Genomic DNA, 20,221 nt, shown 5'->3' on the forward strand with positions numbered 1-20,221 from the left:
TTCTATTCCATGATTAATGTGGTTTGAAGAGAAGTAATACAGGGTGTATACGAGGACAAGGAAAAAAAATTCCCGGATTATTCCCGGATACCCAGTTTAAAAAATATGATTTTTCCCGGGCTAAAATACACTTTTTATGTGCTAAGTGACAGTAGGTTTTCCGTAGATTTTCCCTCGGAACTGTAAAACTTATGAATCCTTTGAATGGTTAACGTTTTATACAATCGCATAGAACTTCCCGGAAAAAAAAAGAAAAGACGGGGCAAAGAGGTTTTGAAGAGACCTTTAATTAAAAAAAAGAAAAGAGAGAAATTTTGGAAAGACCTTTGATTTGCAGCAACATATACGCTGCATATTTTCTTATTACAAAAGTATAAATTCGAAATGCACAAAACACAGCACGTTAGTTTCCAGAGCATTGAAACCAAGGTTGCGATACAAAAGTATAAATTCGAATTGCATAAAACACAGCGCGTTAGTTTCCGGAGCGTTGAAACCGAGGTTGCGATGTCCTTTTGTAAGCGAGTCATATCTCAAGCCACAAGATCTCGTCAGCCGATGACAGCGGCTATTCAGAACATAGGACACGTGTTATAGTCAGTCAATAGCAAGATCACTGGTCACACAGCGCGAACACGCAAGAGGAAAAGTTAACAGTTTACGTTAATGTATGCCGCACCGTATATCTACTAGAAAAGCTAAGCTTTCACATATAATGTTAGTTCAAATGCCTCTGAGCACTATAGGACTCAACTGCTGTGGTCATCAGTCCCCTAGAACTTAGAACTACTTAAACCTAACTAACCTAAGGACATCACACACACCCATGCCCGAGGCAGGACTCGAACCTGCGACCGCAGCAGCAGCGCGGCTCCGGACTGGAGCGCCTAGAACCGCACGGCCACTGCGGCCGGCATATATAATGTTAGTCTCTAAGATTAACATGCTACAACAGAAGCTAAGCTTTCACATGTAATGTTGATATTTTTTTGCGTGTGTTATACTTTTAAGACACATCACACAAATGTGCCAGTAAATTTAAAATTATGACATAAATGTCTCGGCTCGAAATTCTTGTAAGTGGCTGGTCCTCAAACTGTTCTGTTTCGAACGCTCTGTGATTTAGATATACATCCCACTTTCTCACACGTAACATAATTCATCTTGCGTAAAAAGAAATTTACTTTGAAAGTAACGCTTTTCTAGCCACCGTTCGCAATACTATTCGGAGACTGTTAGAAATAGGTTCGATTTACCAGTTGCCAGAGAGCACCAGAAAACAGGCATAATTGTGCGTGTGCAACTGCAGTGGTGTAGGAAGCCCGTATGTTCGTGTGTATATAGCACTAAGAGGGCTTACATTACACCATAAAAGAAATAGTGCATCAGAGGATACTTCAAGAGCATCAGAATTTCGTAAACCATACTAAAATACATAATTCGGCTTGATGTGCAAATTGGCTTTTTCCAGATTCACAATGAAGTAGGTCCCATCTGATATTAAGCTTTTCAGTGTGGTTTTAGGGATGTAAATTTTCTTGGAGTACCAGTACTCTACGATCTCATTTTTGGTTCTTTATTATGGCATAATGCCATATATGGCAGAAGATGATAACGTGCACTAGAAATTGCACTTGAAATTCAGTGAACAGTTGGAAGTAGCCAATACTGTAAAATGATCACCTCGACGGAAAAATTAATAAAGCCAAATTTCTTTAGCAAACTTGCAAAAATAACTTCACTGTTCTGCAAGGCGATTAATGCTTGACCGCTACTAACTTGGAAATAAAACAAAATCAGAAAACTGAAATTAATAATATATTTTTGCCCTCCGTAATTATGTGAATGTATTTTAATTCACTTGATAGCTCCCAGCCACATAAATCCGTTTTGTTTTCATTTGACGTGGGAGCAGTACACGAAGAGAAGCAGCGAATTCATTTTACGTAAACACGGGTCATGTGGAGGTTAACCCCCTCCCCAATACAACTCAGACAACTCTGTGCAAGCGTGAATCTGGCAGCTAGCGTGCGCGAGGTAAAAATTTCTCGTTCGCATCTCGCTGCTTGTTGCTACTACCGATACAGCTAACAGCCAAACTTCAAGTAGCGGGAGAAGGTACTGCTTATACGCGAGTCAAATGTGCATGCGCAACAGATCGCTGGCAATTGGTCAAACGAGCCTAATGTGAACAGTTGTGACGTCATGCTCATAGCAAGCAGTTTATTGTTACGAAGAATTACAGTCTGCGCCCTACGTCCTTTGACATATTTTTGCTATTTGCAGACGCTTGTGCGTGCACGGTTGTTTGTTGTTGTAAATTGCACATTTCCTTTGCCACTAAAGTTTTATTTTTTTCCCTCTCGTTTATATTTTATTGCTGCAGTATCATTCTCCAGTAGCAGGATACAATAACATTCTTTGCTAGAGAATCAATTCTGCAGTCAAAATTACAAAATTTTAACTCGAAGCTAAAACAATGAAAAATTCCCGGAATTCCGAAAAATTCCCAGGTTTTTCCCGGTTTTCTCCCGGATGAAAAAATTCCCGGTTTTTTTCCGGATTTCCCGGTTGTCCCGGGTCGTATACACCCTGTAATAAAATAAGCTCTAACATGGAAAGTAAGCGTTTCCGGACACATGTCCGCGTAACATATTTTCTTTCTTTGTGTGTGAGGAATGTTTCCTGAAAGTTTGACCGTACCTTTTTGTAACACTCTGTATAGCACTGCTGTCTTTCTGATGATATGATAGGACAAATTTGGTCCTTCTCTTTCTAGAAAATGGTGCTGATATAATTTGTGCAGGAGCTTCATGTCATGGGTTATGCAGTTCTCACACACCCACTGTAACAATACTGCGTCTATATATTGCAGAGAAGTGGGAGGCCAAGAACAGCACAATAATATTGCGTAACATATACTTCCAGGAAATGTCATTCAGAAGTCTACCTCCACTGCGAACGTGTCGGCGTTCGTCAGTCCGGAACTCGAGTGTATTGCGAATGAGTTGCTTGTCTTGAAAAACACGAGCAGAAATTACGCAGAATGAGCAAAACAAGTCTGAACTGCTTCCAGTGAACATTTAACGGATGAGGAGTTCATCCTCAGTCTTCAGTATGTTGTTCAAAGAGTCAATACCAATCTCAGAAAGCCAATATTATTGTGCAGCTCAGGGGTGCACAATAAATGCACAATAAATGTGTGAGTGCCCCCTCAGCAACTCTCATCACTGGTGAGGTGCTGTTTGGCAGTTATACAAGTGAACTGTGTAATTTATCAATTACATGTGGTGATTTCTATGTATTTCTCTACTGTAACAACTGCTACAAATAAAATTAAACAATTATTTACTGATTACAGATTAACAGCTTACATGATTCCATGTCTGTGTTGGGACACTTGTGTTCACTGACCAGCTGACCTGATATTGTGTGTCAGTTATGAGAACTGCTACAAGTAAAATAAACATTTGTGCTTACTGTCAAGACACATCTTCATTTTTCTCGTCTATTGTGGACAATGAGGTATCTGCCATTTCTTGACCGATCAGGAATATTAGTTTGTACAGTACTGCATTGTACTTTCATATACATCATCCAGTACACTTCACAATCTTTCGTCATTTACTTTTTTCAGTTCTTTGCACAAATTTGTTTGGAGTAAACTGAATCTTTCTCAGCTTCAGCGTGAACTGCTGTATATTACACAATACCATCCTCACACAGTACAATAGATCCACACTATACTGAGCGAGTGTCAACCTTCTTAAAGCTCTCAGTCTTCAGTATATTGTGCAAACAGTCAATACCAATCACAGAAAGATAATATTATTGTGCAATACTCAGTGGTGCACAATAAATATTGGTGTGTGTGTGTGTATGTGTGTGTACACACACCAATTACATACAAATAAATAACAGAAGAGATACAAATAAACACAGAAAACATAGAAATAAATCACAGAATATAATAAATCTTCTTGGACCAAACAGAAACAAAGACTTTTAGCAGTAAATATATTTTGGTCAAGTTCGGACCAAGAGGGTCCACGGGACACACTAAATCTGCCACTGTTTACCTACATGACCTGGCACAGGCACACATATCACTCCATACCGTACCTAGTGACATTGCTGGACATATGCTTCATTAAATCAGTTAGGCCATTGATACGTCCAGCAAAAATACAGGATGAGGGACAAAAAACTGTGCAGTAAAGAAACCAAAGTGCATTTGGGTGAAGACAGTGGAAACGTCCTCTCTGCAGCTTCCATCTGGTAAAAACAACTGTACAGGCCTGTGGGCTGCAGTTTTGTCAGCAGCACATGCACACACACATCCAGAGAGAGAGAGAGAGAGAGAGAGAGAGAGAGAGAGAGAGAGAGAGAGAGAGAGAGAATGTTAAATATACAGTTAATACTATGGAAGATACTGAAGCTTTTGTATGGCACAACAAGATTTTTCTAATAAAAATTTTATTTTTATAGTACTTTATTTTACGGTAGCTTAAAGAGGTAGTCTTTATGATACTCGATATATCTATACCACAAACAGTTTGGTGCAGTTTTTCGTCTGTTTGCTGATTGATTGATTTGTGCTTGTAAGCAACACAGGCACTGTAAAGCATGTAACACACACACACACACACACACACACACACACACACACACACAGTGACAAACTATACAAAAAGTAAATTCTGGTACTGTGGGAGCATGAAGTTATCATTTACAGAATGAAACTTTTATTACTGTCACATACAAGCATGTATGTACCAACATCTGCAACAACTATCAGGTTCAGACATTACCTTTGATGGAATTTGAATTTAGTGGGTGTGTTTCATATTCCCCCAACCCCACCCCCCGCCTCAATTGGAGTCTTAGTGAACATAAATGAAGAGTTGGTTAAGTCCTGCACAAAACACCCATAAATGCGACACAGTCTGACTCACCAGTCCAAAGAAGATCCCCCTCACAAAGGATTCACGGTAGGCAAGCTGCAGGACACGGTGCAGCTTCTCGCTGTATGACTCGCACTCCCTCTCCTCCTGGCTGAATGCCTTCACCGTGCGGATGCCACTGATGCGCTCCTCTGCCACTTGGTTTGCAGATGCCAGAGAGTCCTGAAATGCAGAACAAGCAACATAATATTGTATTATTACAGCCTCTATCTTAAAGGACGTAAACTGCTTAAAAATAGATTGATCTACGTCTACATTCATCCTCCACAAACCATTGTATGATGCATGGTGAAGGGTTCCCTGTACCACTACTACTCATTTCGCTAGGAAACAGAGCGACGGAAAGATGACTATCTAATGCCCTTGTACGAGCCCTACATCTACATCTACATCTACATCTACATGACTACTCTGCAATTCACATTTAAGTGCTTGGCAGAGGGTTCATCAAACCACAATCATACTATCTCTCTACCATTCCACTCCTGAAAGGGTGCGGGAAAAACGAACACCTGAACCTTTCTGTTCGAGCTCTGATTTCTATTACTTTATTTTGATGATTTTCGCATTCGGAAGAGAAAATTGGTGACTGAAATTTCGTAAATAGATCTCGCCGCGACGAAAAACGTCTTTGCTTTAATGACTTCCATCCCAATTCGCGTATCATATCTGCCACACTCTCTCCCCTACTACGTGATAATACAAAACAAGCTGCCCTTTTTTGCACCCTTTCGATGTCCTCCGTCAATCCCACCTGGTAAGGATCCCACACTGCGCAGCAATAGTCTAACGGGGGACGAACGAGTGTAGTGTAAGCTGTCTCTTTAGTGGACTTGTTGCATCTTCTAAGTGTCCTGCCAATGAAACGCAACCTTTGGCTCGCCTTCCCCACAATATTATCTATGTGGTCTTTCCAACTGAAGTTGTTCGTAATTTTAACACCCAGGTTCTTAGGTGGAATTGACAGCCTTGAGAATTGTACTATTTATCGAGTAATCAAATTCCAGCGGATTTCTTTTGGAACTCATGTGGATCACCTCACACTTTTCGTTATTTAGCATCAACTGCCACCTGCCACACCATACAGCAATCTTTTCTAAACCGCTTTGCAACTGATACTGGTCTTCGGATGACCTTACTAGACGGTAAATTACAGCATCATCTGCGAACAACCTAAAAGAACTGCTCAGATTACCACCCAGGTCATTTATATAGATCAGGAACAGCAGAGGCCCCAGGACACTTCCCTGGGGAACACCTGACATCACTTCAGTTTTACTCGATGATTTGCCGTCTAATCATCACGGTCCTTACGCGAAATGTATGTTGGCGGCAGTAAAATCTTTCTGCAGTCAGCTTCAAATGTCAGTTCTCTACATTTTCTCAAGAACATTGCTTACCCTCCAGGTATTTCAATTTGAATTTCTGAAGCATCTCCATAATACTTGCACGGTGACCTAACCTACCTCTAACAAACCTAGCAGCCCAGCTCTGAACTGCTTCGATGTCTTCCTTTAATCCAACCTCTGCAGATCCCAAACACTCAAACAGTACTCAACAATGGGTTGTACAGTGTCCTATATGTGGTCTCATTTGCTGATGAACCACAATTTTCTAAAATTCTCCCAATAGATTGAAGTCAACCATTCACTTTCCATAACACACCCTCACATGCTCATTCCACTTCATATTGTTTCGAACATTACGCACGCATATTTAATTGACTTGACTGCGCAATACACTACTAATACTGTACTCTAACATTACTGGTTTGATTTCCCTGGCATTGGCATTAACTTACATTTTTCTACATTTAGAGCTAGCTTTCATGCATTACACCAACTAGAAATTTTGTCTACGTCGTCTTATATCCTCCTATAATTACTCAACGATGACACCTTCCCACATACCACATCATCATCAGCAAATAGATACAAACCACTGCTTACCCTGTCCGTTAAATCATTTATGTATATAGAAAATAACAGCGGTCATATCACACTTCGCTGGGGCAGTCCTGACAATAGCCTCGTCTCTGATGAACACCCATCGCTGAGGACAATGTACTGGGTTCTGTTACTTAAGAACTCTACGAGCCACTCACACCTCTCTGATACTAGTCTCTAGGCTAATACCTTTGTAAACTGTCTGCTGTGGGACACTGTGTCATACACTTTCCAGAAATCTAGGAATACGGAATCCGCCTGTGGTCGACCACCCGCGGTTCACGGGATCTTGTGGGAGAGAAAGCCGAGCCGAGTTTTGCATGAGCTGTGCTTTCTAAAACCATGGCGATTCATGGACAGAAGCTTTTCCCTCCTGAGGAAATTTATTATATTCTAACTGAGAATATGTTAAAGGAATATGCACCAAACCAATAAGGACATTGGTCTATAATTTTGTGGGTCTGTTCTTTTACCCTTCTTATATACAGAAGTACGCTTTTTTCCAGCCACTTGGGACTTAGTGCTGTGTGAGAGATTCATGATAAATGCAAGGAAGGCACCACTGCTTTGGAGTACTCTTCGTACAACCAAACTGGGATTAAATCAGGTCCTAGCAACTTATTTGCTTTAAACTCTTTCAGTTGTTTCTCTACACCAATGATGCTTATTACTATGTCCCCCATATGGGAATCTGTGAGATGGTCAACCAACAGTATGTTTGTATGATTCACCTGTGTGAATGACTTCGAAAATGCTACATTTGAACCTTCAGCTTTCATTTTGCTATCTTCTAGTGCTACATCAGACTGGTCAACAAATTACTGGATAGATCCACTAACGATTTTATTTAGGACCAGCCAAATCATTACAATCACCTGTTTAATATTGTGCTGGTCCACCTTTGGATCGCAACACAGCAGTCATTTTCTGTGGCACGCATTTGACAAGTCTGTGGCAGATTTCTGGAGGTATGTGGCCCCAGATGTCTACATGCAGATCACACAACTCCTCTGTATTACAGGCTAATGATTTGAGGGTGCAATAGTGGCCCAGATGTTTTGTATCAGGTTCAAATCAGGAGAATTTGACATTCAAGAAACCAACCTGAATTCATCAGCACATTCTTCAAAGCACTGTAGTCCAATTATGGTCCTGTGGTATAAACAACTGTCCTCCTGGAAGATGTCATTAGCATCGGGGAAGAGATCATCAGAAGAGATGCAGGTTGTCCACACTGATGCTGATGCAGTCCATAGCTTTTGAGAAGGATATGAAGACTACCACATGTACCACAGAGATGCAGGTGAATGTACTCCGTAACGTATTACTGTCCCCCCTGGGCTACATCTGTCACGTAATACAACTTTTCAGCAATTGCCCTGCATGACAGCATATCTGGACAGGACCATTGACCATGTGTAGCATCTGACGAGACAACATGTTTCCATCAATATATGTTCTACTCTTGAAAATGCTACGGCCACTGTAATAGCAACTGATCATATCATAGGTCAACACGGGAGCACGCAGCAGGTGATGTATGCTGTGAAGCTCTTCTTCAACAATGTATGCTGAACAGTGTGTTTAACCTATCCTGATTTACCAAGTGGGTAAGCCTATGACTTCCACATAGTGTGATTATTATTGTTATTTACTTTCATATCCAGAACAGTACAGCACAGTGCAGTTATTTACAAATTTGAAACATATCTACAATGAACACATACAACTCTGTAAATTTCAAATTGATTTTGAGGCCTAGAATTTGGCAGTCTTGATTGCTGGAACATTTTCTGAAACCAGGTCCTCCAGTGTGCCGGCTTCAGGCAACTTTGGCCAGACCAAGAGGTACTCAGCATGTTTAACTTCTCCAAATTTGCAGGTTGCATCACTTGTGCCGTAGCCCCACTGCTTCAAGTTTTGTTTGCACCGTGTCACTGCAATTCATAGTCTGTTCACTGTTTTCCACGTCTGGTAGGGTAGCTGCAAACCACTAGCAGGCTCTTCCTTTAGGTTTTGGCTATTACTTCCAGTTGTCTTGTTTTGTCACAGTTAGTGGAAGATGAAGATATAATGGCTTCAGTTGTCCGAAGAAAGTTGTTTCTTGACTTCAGTATAGGACACAATGATTCACTTCCAAATGTGGGATGTCTGCATTTATTTTCTTGTTTTTTCTTCTCAGCCTCTGCCACTGTTCTTTGCCTAATATCTGGGGACGCTATGACTATAAGATGGTTAATTTTGTCAACTGGAGTTGGTCATAGGCAACCTATTATAATGCAGCCTGTCTCATTACGTGCAGTCTCACCATGCTTGGTGTGTGCGTGTGGAGTTCTGCCAGACTGGTGCAGCATATTCTGACAGAAACAAACACACAGCTAGAGCAGAGGTTCATAGAACTTTTGGTTGAGCCCTTCACATGCTGTCAGTGAACTTGCTTATATTATTATTTCAGTTGCAGACCTTGAACTTCATGTTGTTCTTGCAATGGTCTTTGAAAGGAAGTGTGTGGTCAAGCTTTACTCCAAGAAATGTAGGAATGTCCCAGTGTTGTAATTGCTTTCCCTCCAATTTCCTTCCAATTTTTTCCTAGCTTGTCTGTTTTTCAAGTGAAACACATGGACCTGTGTTTTGGATGGGACAGGCTGTATGTGGTTATTGTCATAGTATTCTGCCAGATGAGGTGTGGACTTCCAACTCCTAGTTGCCTGCAAGTTGTTTCACGATCCTTCAACCACTATCCACAAATGCTCACAACAGCAGTACATGAACAGCTTTTCTGTTTCTAAGATGCTTGCTCCCAGGAGCAGGGACATAACAATCTGCCCTTTGTCAGAGTCACTTACTTCAGTGGATTTTCCCCATTTGCAGTCCATATCATTAGTAGAATGACTATTCAGTTACCTTTTCTCTACTTACTCATTTTCCTGGTCGCTTCACGTGCCTGCAGCACAACCAGATAACATTCAGTGTCACTGTGGGCAGTCATGACAATGTTTTGGATCAACACTACAGATACGCACCAGCCTCGTGGCTTGCATAATTTGAATTTTTTAATCACAAATAGCTATATCCCTGACTTGGGGATTATGTAAGTCATGCTCCACCTTTGTCAAAAATGTGCTGAAGGAAGGACACAGATATCAAATCCATATAGACGTGCTGCACATAGCCAACAAAGGAAGAAAACTATTAGAAGCACCTGAGAGAAACATTTAGCTCAAAATACCCAGCTGGCTCTAAGTGACCAATTACAGCTGAGTGCATCCCCAATTTTGAGCTTCATGTGACGCTATCAACCAGCCAAATACTCACAGACCATCATAATGACACATTTAATATTGACCATTGTGTAAAATGTAATTTGCAATGTTAAAAAACATTGTATCTCCGCTTATAATATTTGGTCACCTAAGAATTAGTGTCCCTTGTGGACCTTGTTTCCTGAAGATGGCCCATTTAAGTCAAAACTTAGCTAAAAATAAACAAAAATCAGTAGAACAAAAACAGTTTACTTGTAATTTAATCTTAAAGATAAATCTTTTTATAGCTATGTACAGCCACCTGGAGGTAATGTGAACCTGCATCCTCAGTGCAGTTCAGTGGTGTACCCTATGTCTAATTCTCAATGGGGCAGTAGGGCCTGTGTACATTATTCTATCTAGCAACACGAAAGGCTAGTCAGTGCACGAAAGTAGCTTGCGTAGCTGGTATATGCCATAATGACACCATTTGAGCATTTAACAGCAACTGTTAGACACAAAACAATGTAGTTCAGCCTTGTAGTGGTTGCCATGATCAAGAACACCAGTGATTGAACTCTGAAAAAAGACTCTTCCTAAATTTTTGAGGAAACTCACTACATTCAGTTCTGTATAACAAACAGTAACACCAAGAATTGATGTAGCACATGAACACGAGTCAGTAAACAGGGTGGATTGCTCCAAATTTTTTTGTGTACAATTGGTCAATACTTGAACTGGAAGAAGTATATTACCGAGTTGCTCAAACAATTAAGTTCAGTTCCTTTTGCTCTTTGTATACTTGTTATTCTACGAAACCATTGAGTCAACCTCCTGACAGTTTGTATATTTTCACTCAATAATGTATTATGGAGTAATTTTCTGAGGAGATTTATTACTTAGAAATAAAGTATTGATTCCACAAAAATGAGCAGTAAGAACAATACTTGATGTTCTCCTTGGTCGTTTAGTAGATACGTCTTCATGGTGTTACGCATTTTAACTGCAACATCACAATACATATATTTGCTAATGAAATTACTCACAAATAATCCATCAAAATTTGAGAAGAATAGTTATATGTACATAGGTACAACAACAGAGGTAGAAATGATCTTGATTACCCAAGCTAAACATTGTCAGTGGCTCAAAAAGAAGTTCAATATGCAGCAACAAAAATTTTGCATTCTTCATCTGATACCACAAAATGTCCGCCAGGTAGCAACGTAAGTTTTAAATCGAACCTAATCATTTCTTTTGGACACCACCTTTTATTCCATAGATGAATTTTTATTTAAAAGCTGGTACTCTAAAAACAACATTTAAAAATGTAAAAAACTAGTTTCTGAATGTAGTTACATGTGTGGGCTAAAAAAACAGTATGCTCATTAATGTTAACACTCATCACATATACATATCCAATCAACTGAATTATTCCACATCATTTCAATTAAAGAATTGCTCAATTGATCTATGGGAAACGTAACTAACAAACTAACTACCTACCTGACTGATAACAACTATTTGCTGATATTGTGACTCACACATACTCCACGGAACGTGCAACAGAATTATGCATCGTCTTTTTGTGGAAACTGGGAGGTCTGTGTCAAACCAGACAGTGCAGAACCATCTCCACTGGTTCAATGTTGCCTCTAGATGTTCAATACAAATGACAGTACAAACTCCAGCACCATAATCTACACAGAAGATGGGCAAGGGAACACCTAGAATGGAATCCAGATCAATAGCATGAGGTTCTCTTCACTGAAGAGTGCATGGTAAGTCCAATTTCTGGCTATTTTTGCAGAAGAGTGCTCCTGCATGTGTCCTTGTACTAATGTACATATCTCTCTCTCTCTCTCTCTCTCTCTCTCTCTCTCTCTCTCTCTCACACACACACACACACACACACACACACACACACGCACAACGGTTTCAGCAGTGGCAAGGATCATGTCATGTGTAAGGTAATGGGGAATAATATGGCCATACAGCAGCTTTGCTGGCAATGGAAATATCAGCCATGAAAAAATGGATGGGATTTGAAAAGCACAAAGACAAGTCAATATATTTATAGACTAATCTTTCCCTGATAAAGAGACGGCAGTATTCAGCAGTTTCAGATGGTTTAAATTACTTGGTTACATAATTGCATATAATTACCGTATATGACTTTGCACTTAAGTAAATAATGTAGGGTGTGCTTGGAATGAGTCCTTGGATTATTGAAATATAAGTCACGTGAAAACGAGTTCTTCCAAGCACAGCAGCAGAAATAATATGTTGGGCTGGTATACTTCAATCAAAATGTTTCATAGTAGAATTAAATTATAAAGATGTTTAGAACAACTGCAAAGCAAGTCATTATTTTATTATGAAGGCACCATTCAGTTTCGATCTTTGTAGTGCCAGACAAGTATTTGTATGTCTCATATTTAGTGCAAAGACGTCATTAAATGAAGGGAGAGGGTGCAACTGTGCCAAAACATTCCTAATTATGTAAATCTGATTGCATGTCATAAATTATTTCTGATTATAATTTTCTGTGCTTAAGAGTAAAATTGTGTATTAAATGCAGAGTGAAAATAGTGTAATGCAAAATGGACATAAAAGTACTTGTTTTGTGTTTTGATGAGCATTCGTAGTTCCGTTGCATAGTGTTTTGTTTTTTAATTGCAACAAATTATAAAATTATGTGGTGATAAAGGTGTGTAAAATTATATACTGTATTTAAGTTTAAGTATTTAAATCTTATAAAATTTGTAAACAGATTGTGGTCATGTTTAGGAATTATTTTGATTAATGTAGTGTCACATGACCCAACTGGGAACTGGGGATACGAGCGGAAAAATGTGGTCTTTGGTCATTGTCCACTGTGGTGGTAAGTTCGGAGCGGCAAATTGCCGAAAGTGTAAGCATGGACGCCAGTGTATGCGAATAAACTGTGAAGGAACAACGTGAAAGTGTGTAGGTACAGGACAATAAACCACATGTGCGAATTGCACCGATCAGATTTATTTGTGAACTTTGATATGCATGGCCACAAAGTTAGAAGTGTTTTTTTAAATAAATAAGTTTCAATCTGAACTCATACAGTGTACCTCATTTTGCGCAAGGTTGTGGTATAGACAACTGTGTATTCAATTTACTGCTGTTCAGTCCAACCCCAGTTGCTGAGTGGTCATCGTGACAGAATGTCAATCCTAAGGGCCCGGGTTCGATTCCCAGCCGGGTCGGAGATTTTCTTCACTCAGGGACTGGGTGTTGTGTTGTCCTAATCATCGTCATTTCATCTCCATCAATGCGGAAGTCGCCGAAGTGGCGTCAAATCGAAAGACTGGCACCCGGCGAGCAGTCTACCCGATGGGAGGCCCTAGTCACACGACCAGATGACTGCTGTTCAAAGGCTAGCCAATATATGACTCAGTATTAGGGGTGCAAATGCAACCATTCACTACCAGCCCTCTTTGCAGATGAGCCACGAGTAAAATAGGTAGTGAACGAGCCCGAGTACATTTGCACACGTTTTGTCCCAGTATTGCGTATGGACGATAGATGTCTCTCATCGCTCTCAAAAATAGTCTGATGGCTGTGCAGTATCGGGACAGGTTGCTACAACCTATATTATCCTGCCTAACAGCCAACATTCTGGTGGTTTGCCCCTCTTTCGTAAAGATAATGCTATGAGCATACTGTGACCACCTTGTGAATACCTTCCTCCAGGAGGCAGGGATAACTGAAAGGAATGGCTTGTGGTATCTGCTGACATGAACGCAACTGAGTATGCCCTAGTGCCACTTTAAATATCAATGCACTGTTGCAGGAACACACTGGATGAGCTCCAGGGAGTCGTCATCAAAGAGAGGGACAAGCTTGAGCAGCAGGAACGAAGTATATCACAACACATGGAGTGGAACAACATTGTATTGAATATGGACTCTCACACCATATTCTGCTGACAATGTCTTCTCAGGTTTCCATCCTGGTGGCTTTGTTGAATTTCTGCAATGTTTCAATGAGTGTCATTGTCATGTTCTGGCAAACTGTTTAATTTATGCAGGCATCCCATATACCAGGTGATTATAATTAAAGTTCAGCTACTCATGGAGGTCCAATGTGGACTGTAATTATCGTTTGGCAGCGGAACTTTATAGATATGCTAATCCATTAATGCACAACCAATTTATGCTAAAAAAAAGTTCCAATTTTGGCCACCAGGTGCAAATATTGTACACTGTTTGAATGACAACATGACATCAGTGCTATCATTTGACAAGACATTATGTGAGTGAACAGTACGGCTATTAACAAGAGAGACCACGTGTTGTTAGTGCAACTGTTGTATGTGAATGACAGTGACTGCAGTGGTGCATTGAGAGAGTACTGCTAACTGAAAGGTCTGAGGGGAGGTCCGTTGTCATTAAATGATTTAAAGAAGATGATAATAAAATTCAAAAACATGGGTGAGCTTCTTGTGGCACCTGGAAGAGGGAGGCATCCTGTCCCAGTGGAAGGCACTGACGAGGTTGCTGCTGCTGTTACTGCCCACGCAACACGTGCCCTGGATAACGCTAGTGCTCGTGCAGTGTCGCCAGAATCGTCCATCCCATGATAAACAGCATGGAAAATTTTGCAGCCTATTTTACACTTGTATCTGTACAAGATCCAGACAGTGCAGCAACTGAAATCTCATGAACCGTAACAACATTCTGAACTTGCTCTTCGGTTTCTGGCATGATTCGAAGTTGATAACATGGCCAGACAATATTCTATTGAGTGACAAGGCACATTTTACACTTCAGTTTGCAGTGAATACACAGAACTGGCAAATTTGGGATACTATTAAACCATGTGCTTTGGACAAAGAGTCACTTCACTAGCTGTATGTGACTGTCTAGTGGGGGTTCACAAGCACATTTATTCTTGATCTGTTCTTCTTTGAAAATAATACATCCACAGGGCATTCAGGGAGAACTGTCAATCACATTGTTTTACAGACACAGAATCTCATTGTTGCCTCCAGTGAACATACTGAACAAATTGTGTAAACACTGGTAAATAATAAAATCATCATCATGTCTTTCTGACTTGTTTGACCTTTTCTGCCCACATCCTGTTTCTAATCCATCACATATGCAAACATTTCATTACATCCTTCATGCATTCACAACGACAGATTTGCACCTGGAACTATTTTTTTTTTTCAGTGTAAATCACATCAGAATACCTATCAAACTTTGCTGCCATACGATATTTACAGCCCAAACTGGTCCTCTAGGAGAAGCTGCATTTTATTTATAGCCACCCAGTATATTCCTGAGAAGTGCTGTGTCTCTTCACCTCTTCCCCTTTGCAGGCTTCGTTGACCAGAAGTGGGCAGTGGACTGCTGCTCAACTCTCTGTACACTTAATCTTGTCCAGGGTGTGGACTCGGTGTATAGCTGCTAGTACAGGGTTCCCACTGAACTTAGCTGGCAGCTCTCATCCCTTTGATGAGAATGTCATGGAGCCTTATCTCATCCAGAGGCTTAATTTTTCCAGTGGTCCCAGGTGGTATGAATTGCAATGTTACACCCTTTTTAGGAGAGGTAGTTTGCTCTAAAGGAGTATGATTTTTCTATGCAGACCAGGGATCAATCAAAAGCAAGTTATTTTGAACAGCTACTGCCCAAAGGGGTGCTCATACTGTAACTGTGGTTCTCTTACACCCATTTTCCTGCTCTTGCTTGCTTTGATGTAAATATTCGCTACTGCCCTTGAAAGATCATAAACATGAGAAACAATCATCCAGCACACTTTGATGTGTGTAATGTAGTAGGCCACTATCGTGCACATTCGGTAAATTGTATCAAGCATTCTTGAAACGTGCGAACACCAGTTTTTGTACCAAATGCACTTTCTCCCCTTAAATATACTATACGGTCATACTGCTGTGCAATTACTCGAAATGTGTTCATAATTGCTTTTTTTTACTATGCTGTGGATGATCTTCCGCATATGTAATTATGTTTAGTACCCGCTCCTTGGACAATGATTGTCCTTCACGACATTTCACTGGAGACAGGACCTGTGGCTCCCTGTCTGACAAAAATGATTAACTACATGGCTTGACACCTGTTTCAATATCACTTTCACTTGCTAAGTATGTACCATCATCACTGTATTGCTGAAGTACATTGTCCACAAAGTCGAGAGTATAGGACAACACATTCCACTAACTTATCTTACAAAAATGCTGATATTTCATCTGCCACTTCTTTTTCACTCTGCAATATTTCTTGGATTCCTTTCAGACAAAATGTCAACTTTAGCAGCAGCTGTTGTAGATATAATGCCATGTTTGCTTTGTTTATCTTTGCCATTGCTCTGCTTTGTATCAACACTACTAGCACTGCAGCACTGTTGTGGGTTACTGATTAATCAGTTCAGCTATGTTACATAGGCTCATGTTATGCACACCATGCTCAACTATGTTACATAGGCTCATGTTATGCACGCTATTGGATACCTCCAGTCCCACCCCTGTTGCCATTAGGAGGCAATATTGTGGTTGCTCGGTAGACAATACGTGAGACTTCTAATTCCATAAACATCACTGGCCTTTTGTGCTCTCGCATTCAAGTGGTTTCTTGTGAGTATGCACACAGAGCACTTTTAAGTAGAATGAACACACAAAACCAATCTTAGAAAAGGCAGACGCAAGATTGAGATTCATTGAAAGAATGCTCAGGAAGTATAGTTACACACAATGGACCTTGTTTACAAGACCCTGGTTCCACCGATACTTGGGTATTATGTCCAAGAAACCATGCTGCATCCTCCCTAATAAGAAATCCTAAATATAGTTCCAAATTCCATTTGATACACCCATACGATCACACTTTAATTAATACATGTCAGTGTGGCACCAAGTAAAAGCTTTTTGTAAGGCAGAAAAATTGCACCCACCTGTTTGCTTTGATTCTTGACTTTCATGCAAGAGGAGTGCCACAAACCATCCAGAACAAGGGATGCAGGATGTACAGAGCATGTCTTCTGGGGATCTACGACAAAGCTGTTGAAAATAGACATTTCCTATCTCGAGAATGTCTACTAACAAAGTTTCAAGGACTAGCTTTAAAGGAGGACTCTAAGAATATACTACATTCACCTACGTATTACTCACAAAGGGATCGTGAGGATAAGATAACAATAATTACAGGATACACAGAAACAAACAATTGTTCTTTCTGCACTCCATACATGAATGGCACGGGAAGAAATCCTAATAACTGGTACAATGTGATGCACCCTCTGCAGAGTGTAGATGTAGATGTAAAAGCTCTCCCACATATTGTTCAGCACACAACACTTTTTCTCTAAGAGTTGTCCCAGGCAACATTTGAACATTTATCAGACATTTGTCATCTTGCCCCCACCAATTTATGTGTTTTCCTACACCTGAAGAAATTATTGTACCATCAACATTATCAGTCATGGACAGATATAGATAGCTCATAACACATGGATTGTTTTTCCTAGCAGTAGACTTCTACCACACATTGAACCCAGTGTGTGAAGTTTCAACACAGATCGAAGTAACTGTTGCGTCTTTTTTCAAGTGACTATGTTTTCTTTTTGATAACTGTCACAAGCAAACTTACTATATATGCATAAATCTTTTATGTATCTGATACGTCCAAATTATCTTGCTTTGTGCGACATGCCATCCTGTCACAAGTGACGAGTTGAACTTTATGAACAAGCAACAAGCTGCAACTATCTGATAGCCTGCTATGACTTAATAGCTTTAGTGTAATAGCACCTACAAGAGAATTCCTCCACAACAGCAGCACAAACTGAAGCTTCAGCTTGGAGTCAATACTCTTGAGATACATGTACTCACCTGCACTGCCTTGGTGATCTGCCTCACAAATCTCCCATAAACAATGGCAACACCAGCCAGAGGGGGTACAATTGCAAGGCCAACAAGTGCCAGCTGGGGTGACATGTAGAACTGTGGAAATAAATAAAAATAAAAAAAAACATTATAATTATTTCTATATGAAAATGCAAAAAAACAACTATTTCAAGAATAAGCCACCAATATACTGCAATACACAGTTGTTCTAGAAAGAACCAATGAGCATTTATGAAAGCTTTGGGAGGAACTCAATAAAACCAAGGACAAGTTGGCTATGTGGAAATTTACTGGAAACAGTGAGCTCTCAACAGAGTTGATCAAGGAATTAAATATAGGGGGGAGGTACCAACCTGTCCACACAGTTTCCCCAAGTCTCAGCCTGATGGTGATGTTTATCCCATACACTTCTCAAAAGCGTTTTCAAAACTGTCACCAAAACGCTGGAACAACACTGAAAGAACTGATTTTGCTCTAGACTAATTAGAAGGGGATGCTGCTGAATGGGGAACAGACCATCAGAGGAATTTCCTCCTGGGATGACTTTCAAGCACAATTTAGGAGAAAGTACTGGTCATCCAATACTGAGAAGTAGTTAACGTTGGAATTATTGGATGCAAAGCACTGTAACAATAGTTAGGGTAGTTATAAAAAACACATGGTGGCACATCTGACCAGGTAAAAATATTTAGACAAATCCATCGAGGAGAGTCATTTGATCGAGGTGCTGGTGAGAAGGGTATCTTACCACATAGGAAAAGATACATGATATAGGGGCTGGGTGACTGTAAATGATTTTTAACCTTTGTAGAAGGATTAGATGCACTTAGCAAAGGAAGAGTAGATTGCTCACAGAGTGAGAACCGTACATCAGAAAATCAAGACGGAAACCATCACCCTTCAAGATTTCAACGAAAGAACAAGAGTGGATTTTGTGATGTTAAGCAGCTGAATTAATAATGCTGACATAATCAGTGGAGTAATCAGTCTCTCACTTTTACATCCTCTCATATGAATAATCAAGGCAAATATGTTAAGGCACATCGGTCATTTTCTAATCAACAGTTGGAAAACAATGTGCAGGAGCAGGGGCCAGTCTCCAGGACACAATAATGAAACTTTAGCCCCACATACCTAGAGAAGATTTTAGGAGGGTCAGGCCTACTTGTAGGCCAGACACATTGATGACCACCAAACTCCCGAGTTAACTGTTACATTTCTTAGGCACTTTGTTTTATATGTAACATTTTCATTTTCTTTATTCTATCCGGTTTGTCAAATTTTATGCATTCTTTGACTACCTTATGACAAGTTAATCTGCAGAAATTATGAACACCTTAACATTGGATACACACATGCAAAAAAAGTAATTGTTGCTCTCACAGGCATACTCAACAAATGACGAGCATAAATATTGTGTCAAATGGAGAGCATTTCAGCATCTTAACTGAATCATTAACTTTTTTTAAAAAAAATCGACAGAGTAGTACATTTACTAACAGTTGCGTAATTTATTATTATCTGTTACCAAGACCAAGAAACCAGTGGAACCCCTATGTATGAATCAAGCAGCAAGAAAACATTCACCATACACGGGTAGTGTACAGAACCCTCCAGTGTGCGGCACATATAATGACTAAAAATTTATTAGCCACATGGAGTTAGGCACAGAGGAATGGCACACCGGGACAGATTCTGAAGACAATAAGAGTGAGTCACTTTGAAAGAAGTGAGGAAGTAGTGGAGATAGAGCACTGAGCAGGAATGTGTACCCATATATGTAATTTGGTGTAACTGTTAAGGTTAGGATACCAAAAAGATCGTGACGTCACCAAAAGGAGGAGTGAAATAATATATATTAGGACACTATCAATGTGAGATTATGTATGATAGTACAGATACAAACCTTCTGTGGGAGACAGTGTATGGTCAATGCCTACAGATCAATATGTTATGACTTACTCCAAAGTTGCGACACAAGGGGATCTGAGTTTTACAGTTCACTGACAGAAGCGAATTATTAATAACACAGGATGTGATAGGCAGATAACATGATATGTAGAGCAATGAAAGGTTGCTAGGGTTAAAAGTTTGTGACTCTGTTGGTTTTATATTAATAATATGAAGAAGACAGTAGATGGCATAGAAATACGTGCGGTAATCCAC

The 20,221-nt window shown here is 40.0% G+C and overlaps 1 protein-coding gene across 1 annotated transcript in view; it reads right to left on the reverse strand.

Moving 5' to 3' along the window:
• Positions 1-20,221, reverse strand: part of LOC126106296 (ATP-binding cassette sub-family B member 10, mitochondrial-like) — a 114,630-nt gene that overhangs the window by 67,024 nt on the left and 27,385 nt on the right. The window contains exons 4-5 of the mRNA XM_049912515.1: positions 18,041-18,151; positions 4,956-5,126 (exon numbers count right to left, since the gene is read on the reverse strand). Of these exons, the coding sequence (XP_049768472.1) occupies positions 4,956-5,126; positions 18,041-18,151 (282 nt within the window). The remainder of the gene's footprint in view (positions 1-4,955; positions 5,127-18,040; positions 18,152-20,221) is intronic.

Source organism: Schistocerca cancellata, chromosome 10 (genome assembly GCF_023864275.1).
Source record: "Schistocerca cancellata isolate TAMUIC-IGC-003103 chromosome 10, iqSchCanc2.1, whole genome shotgun sequence".
NCBI lineage: Eukaryota > Metazoa > Arthropoda > Insecta > Orthoptera > Acrididae > Schistocerca > Schistocerca cancellata.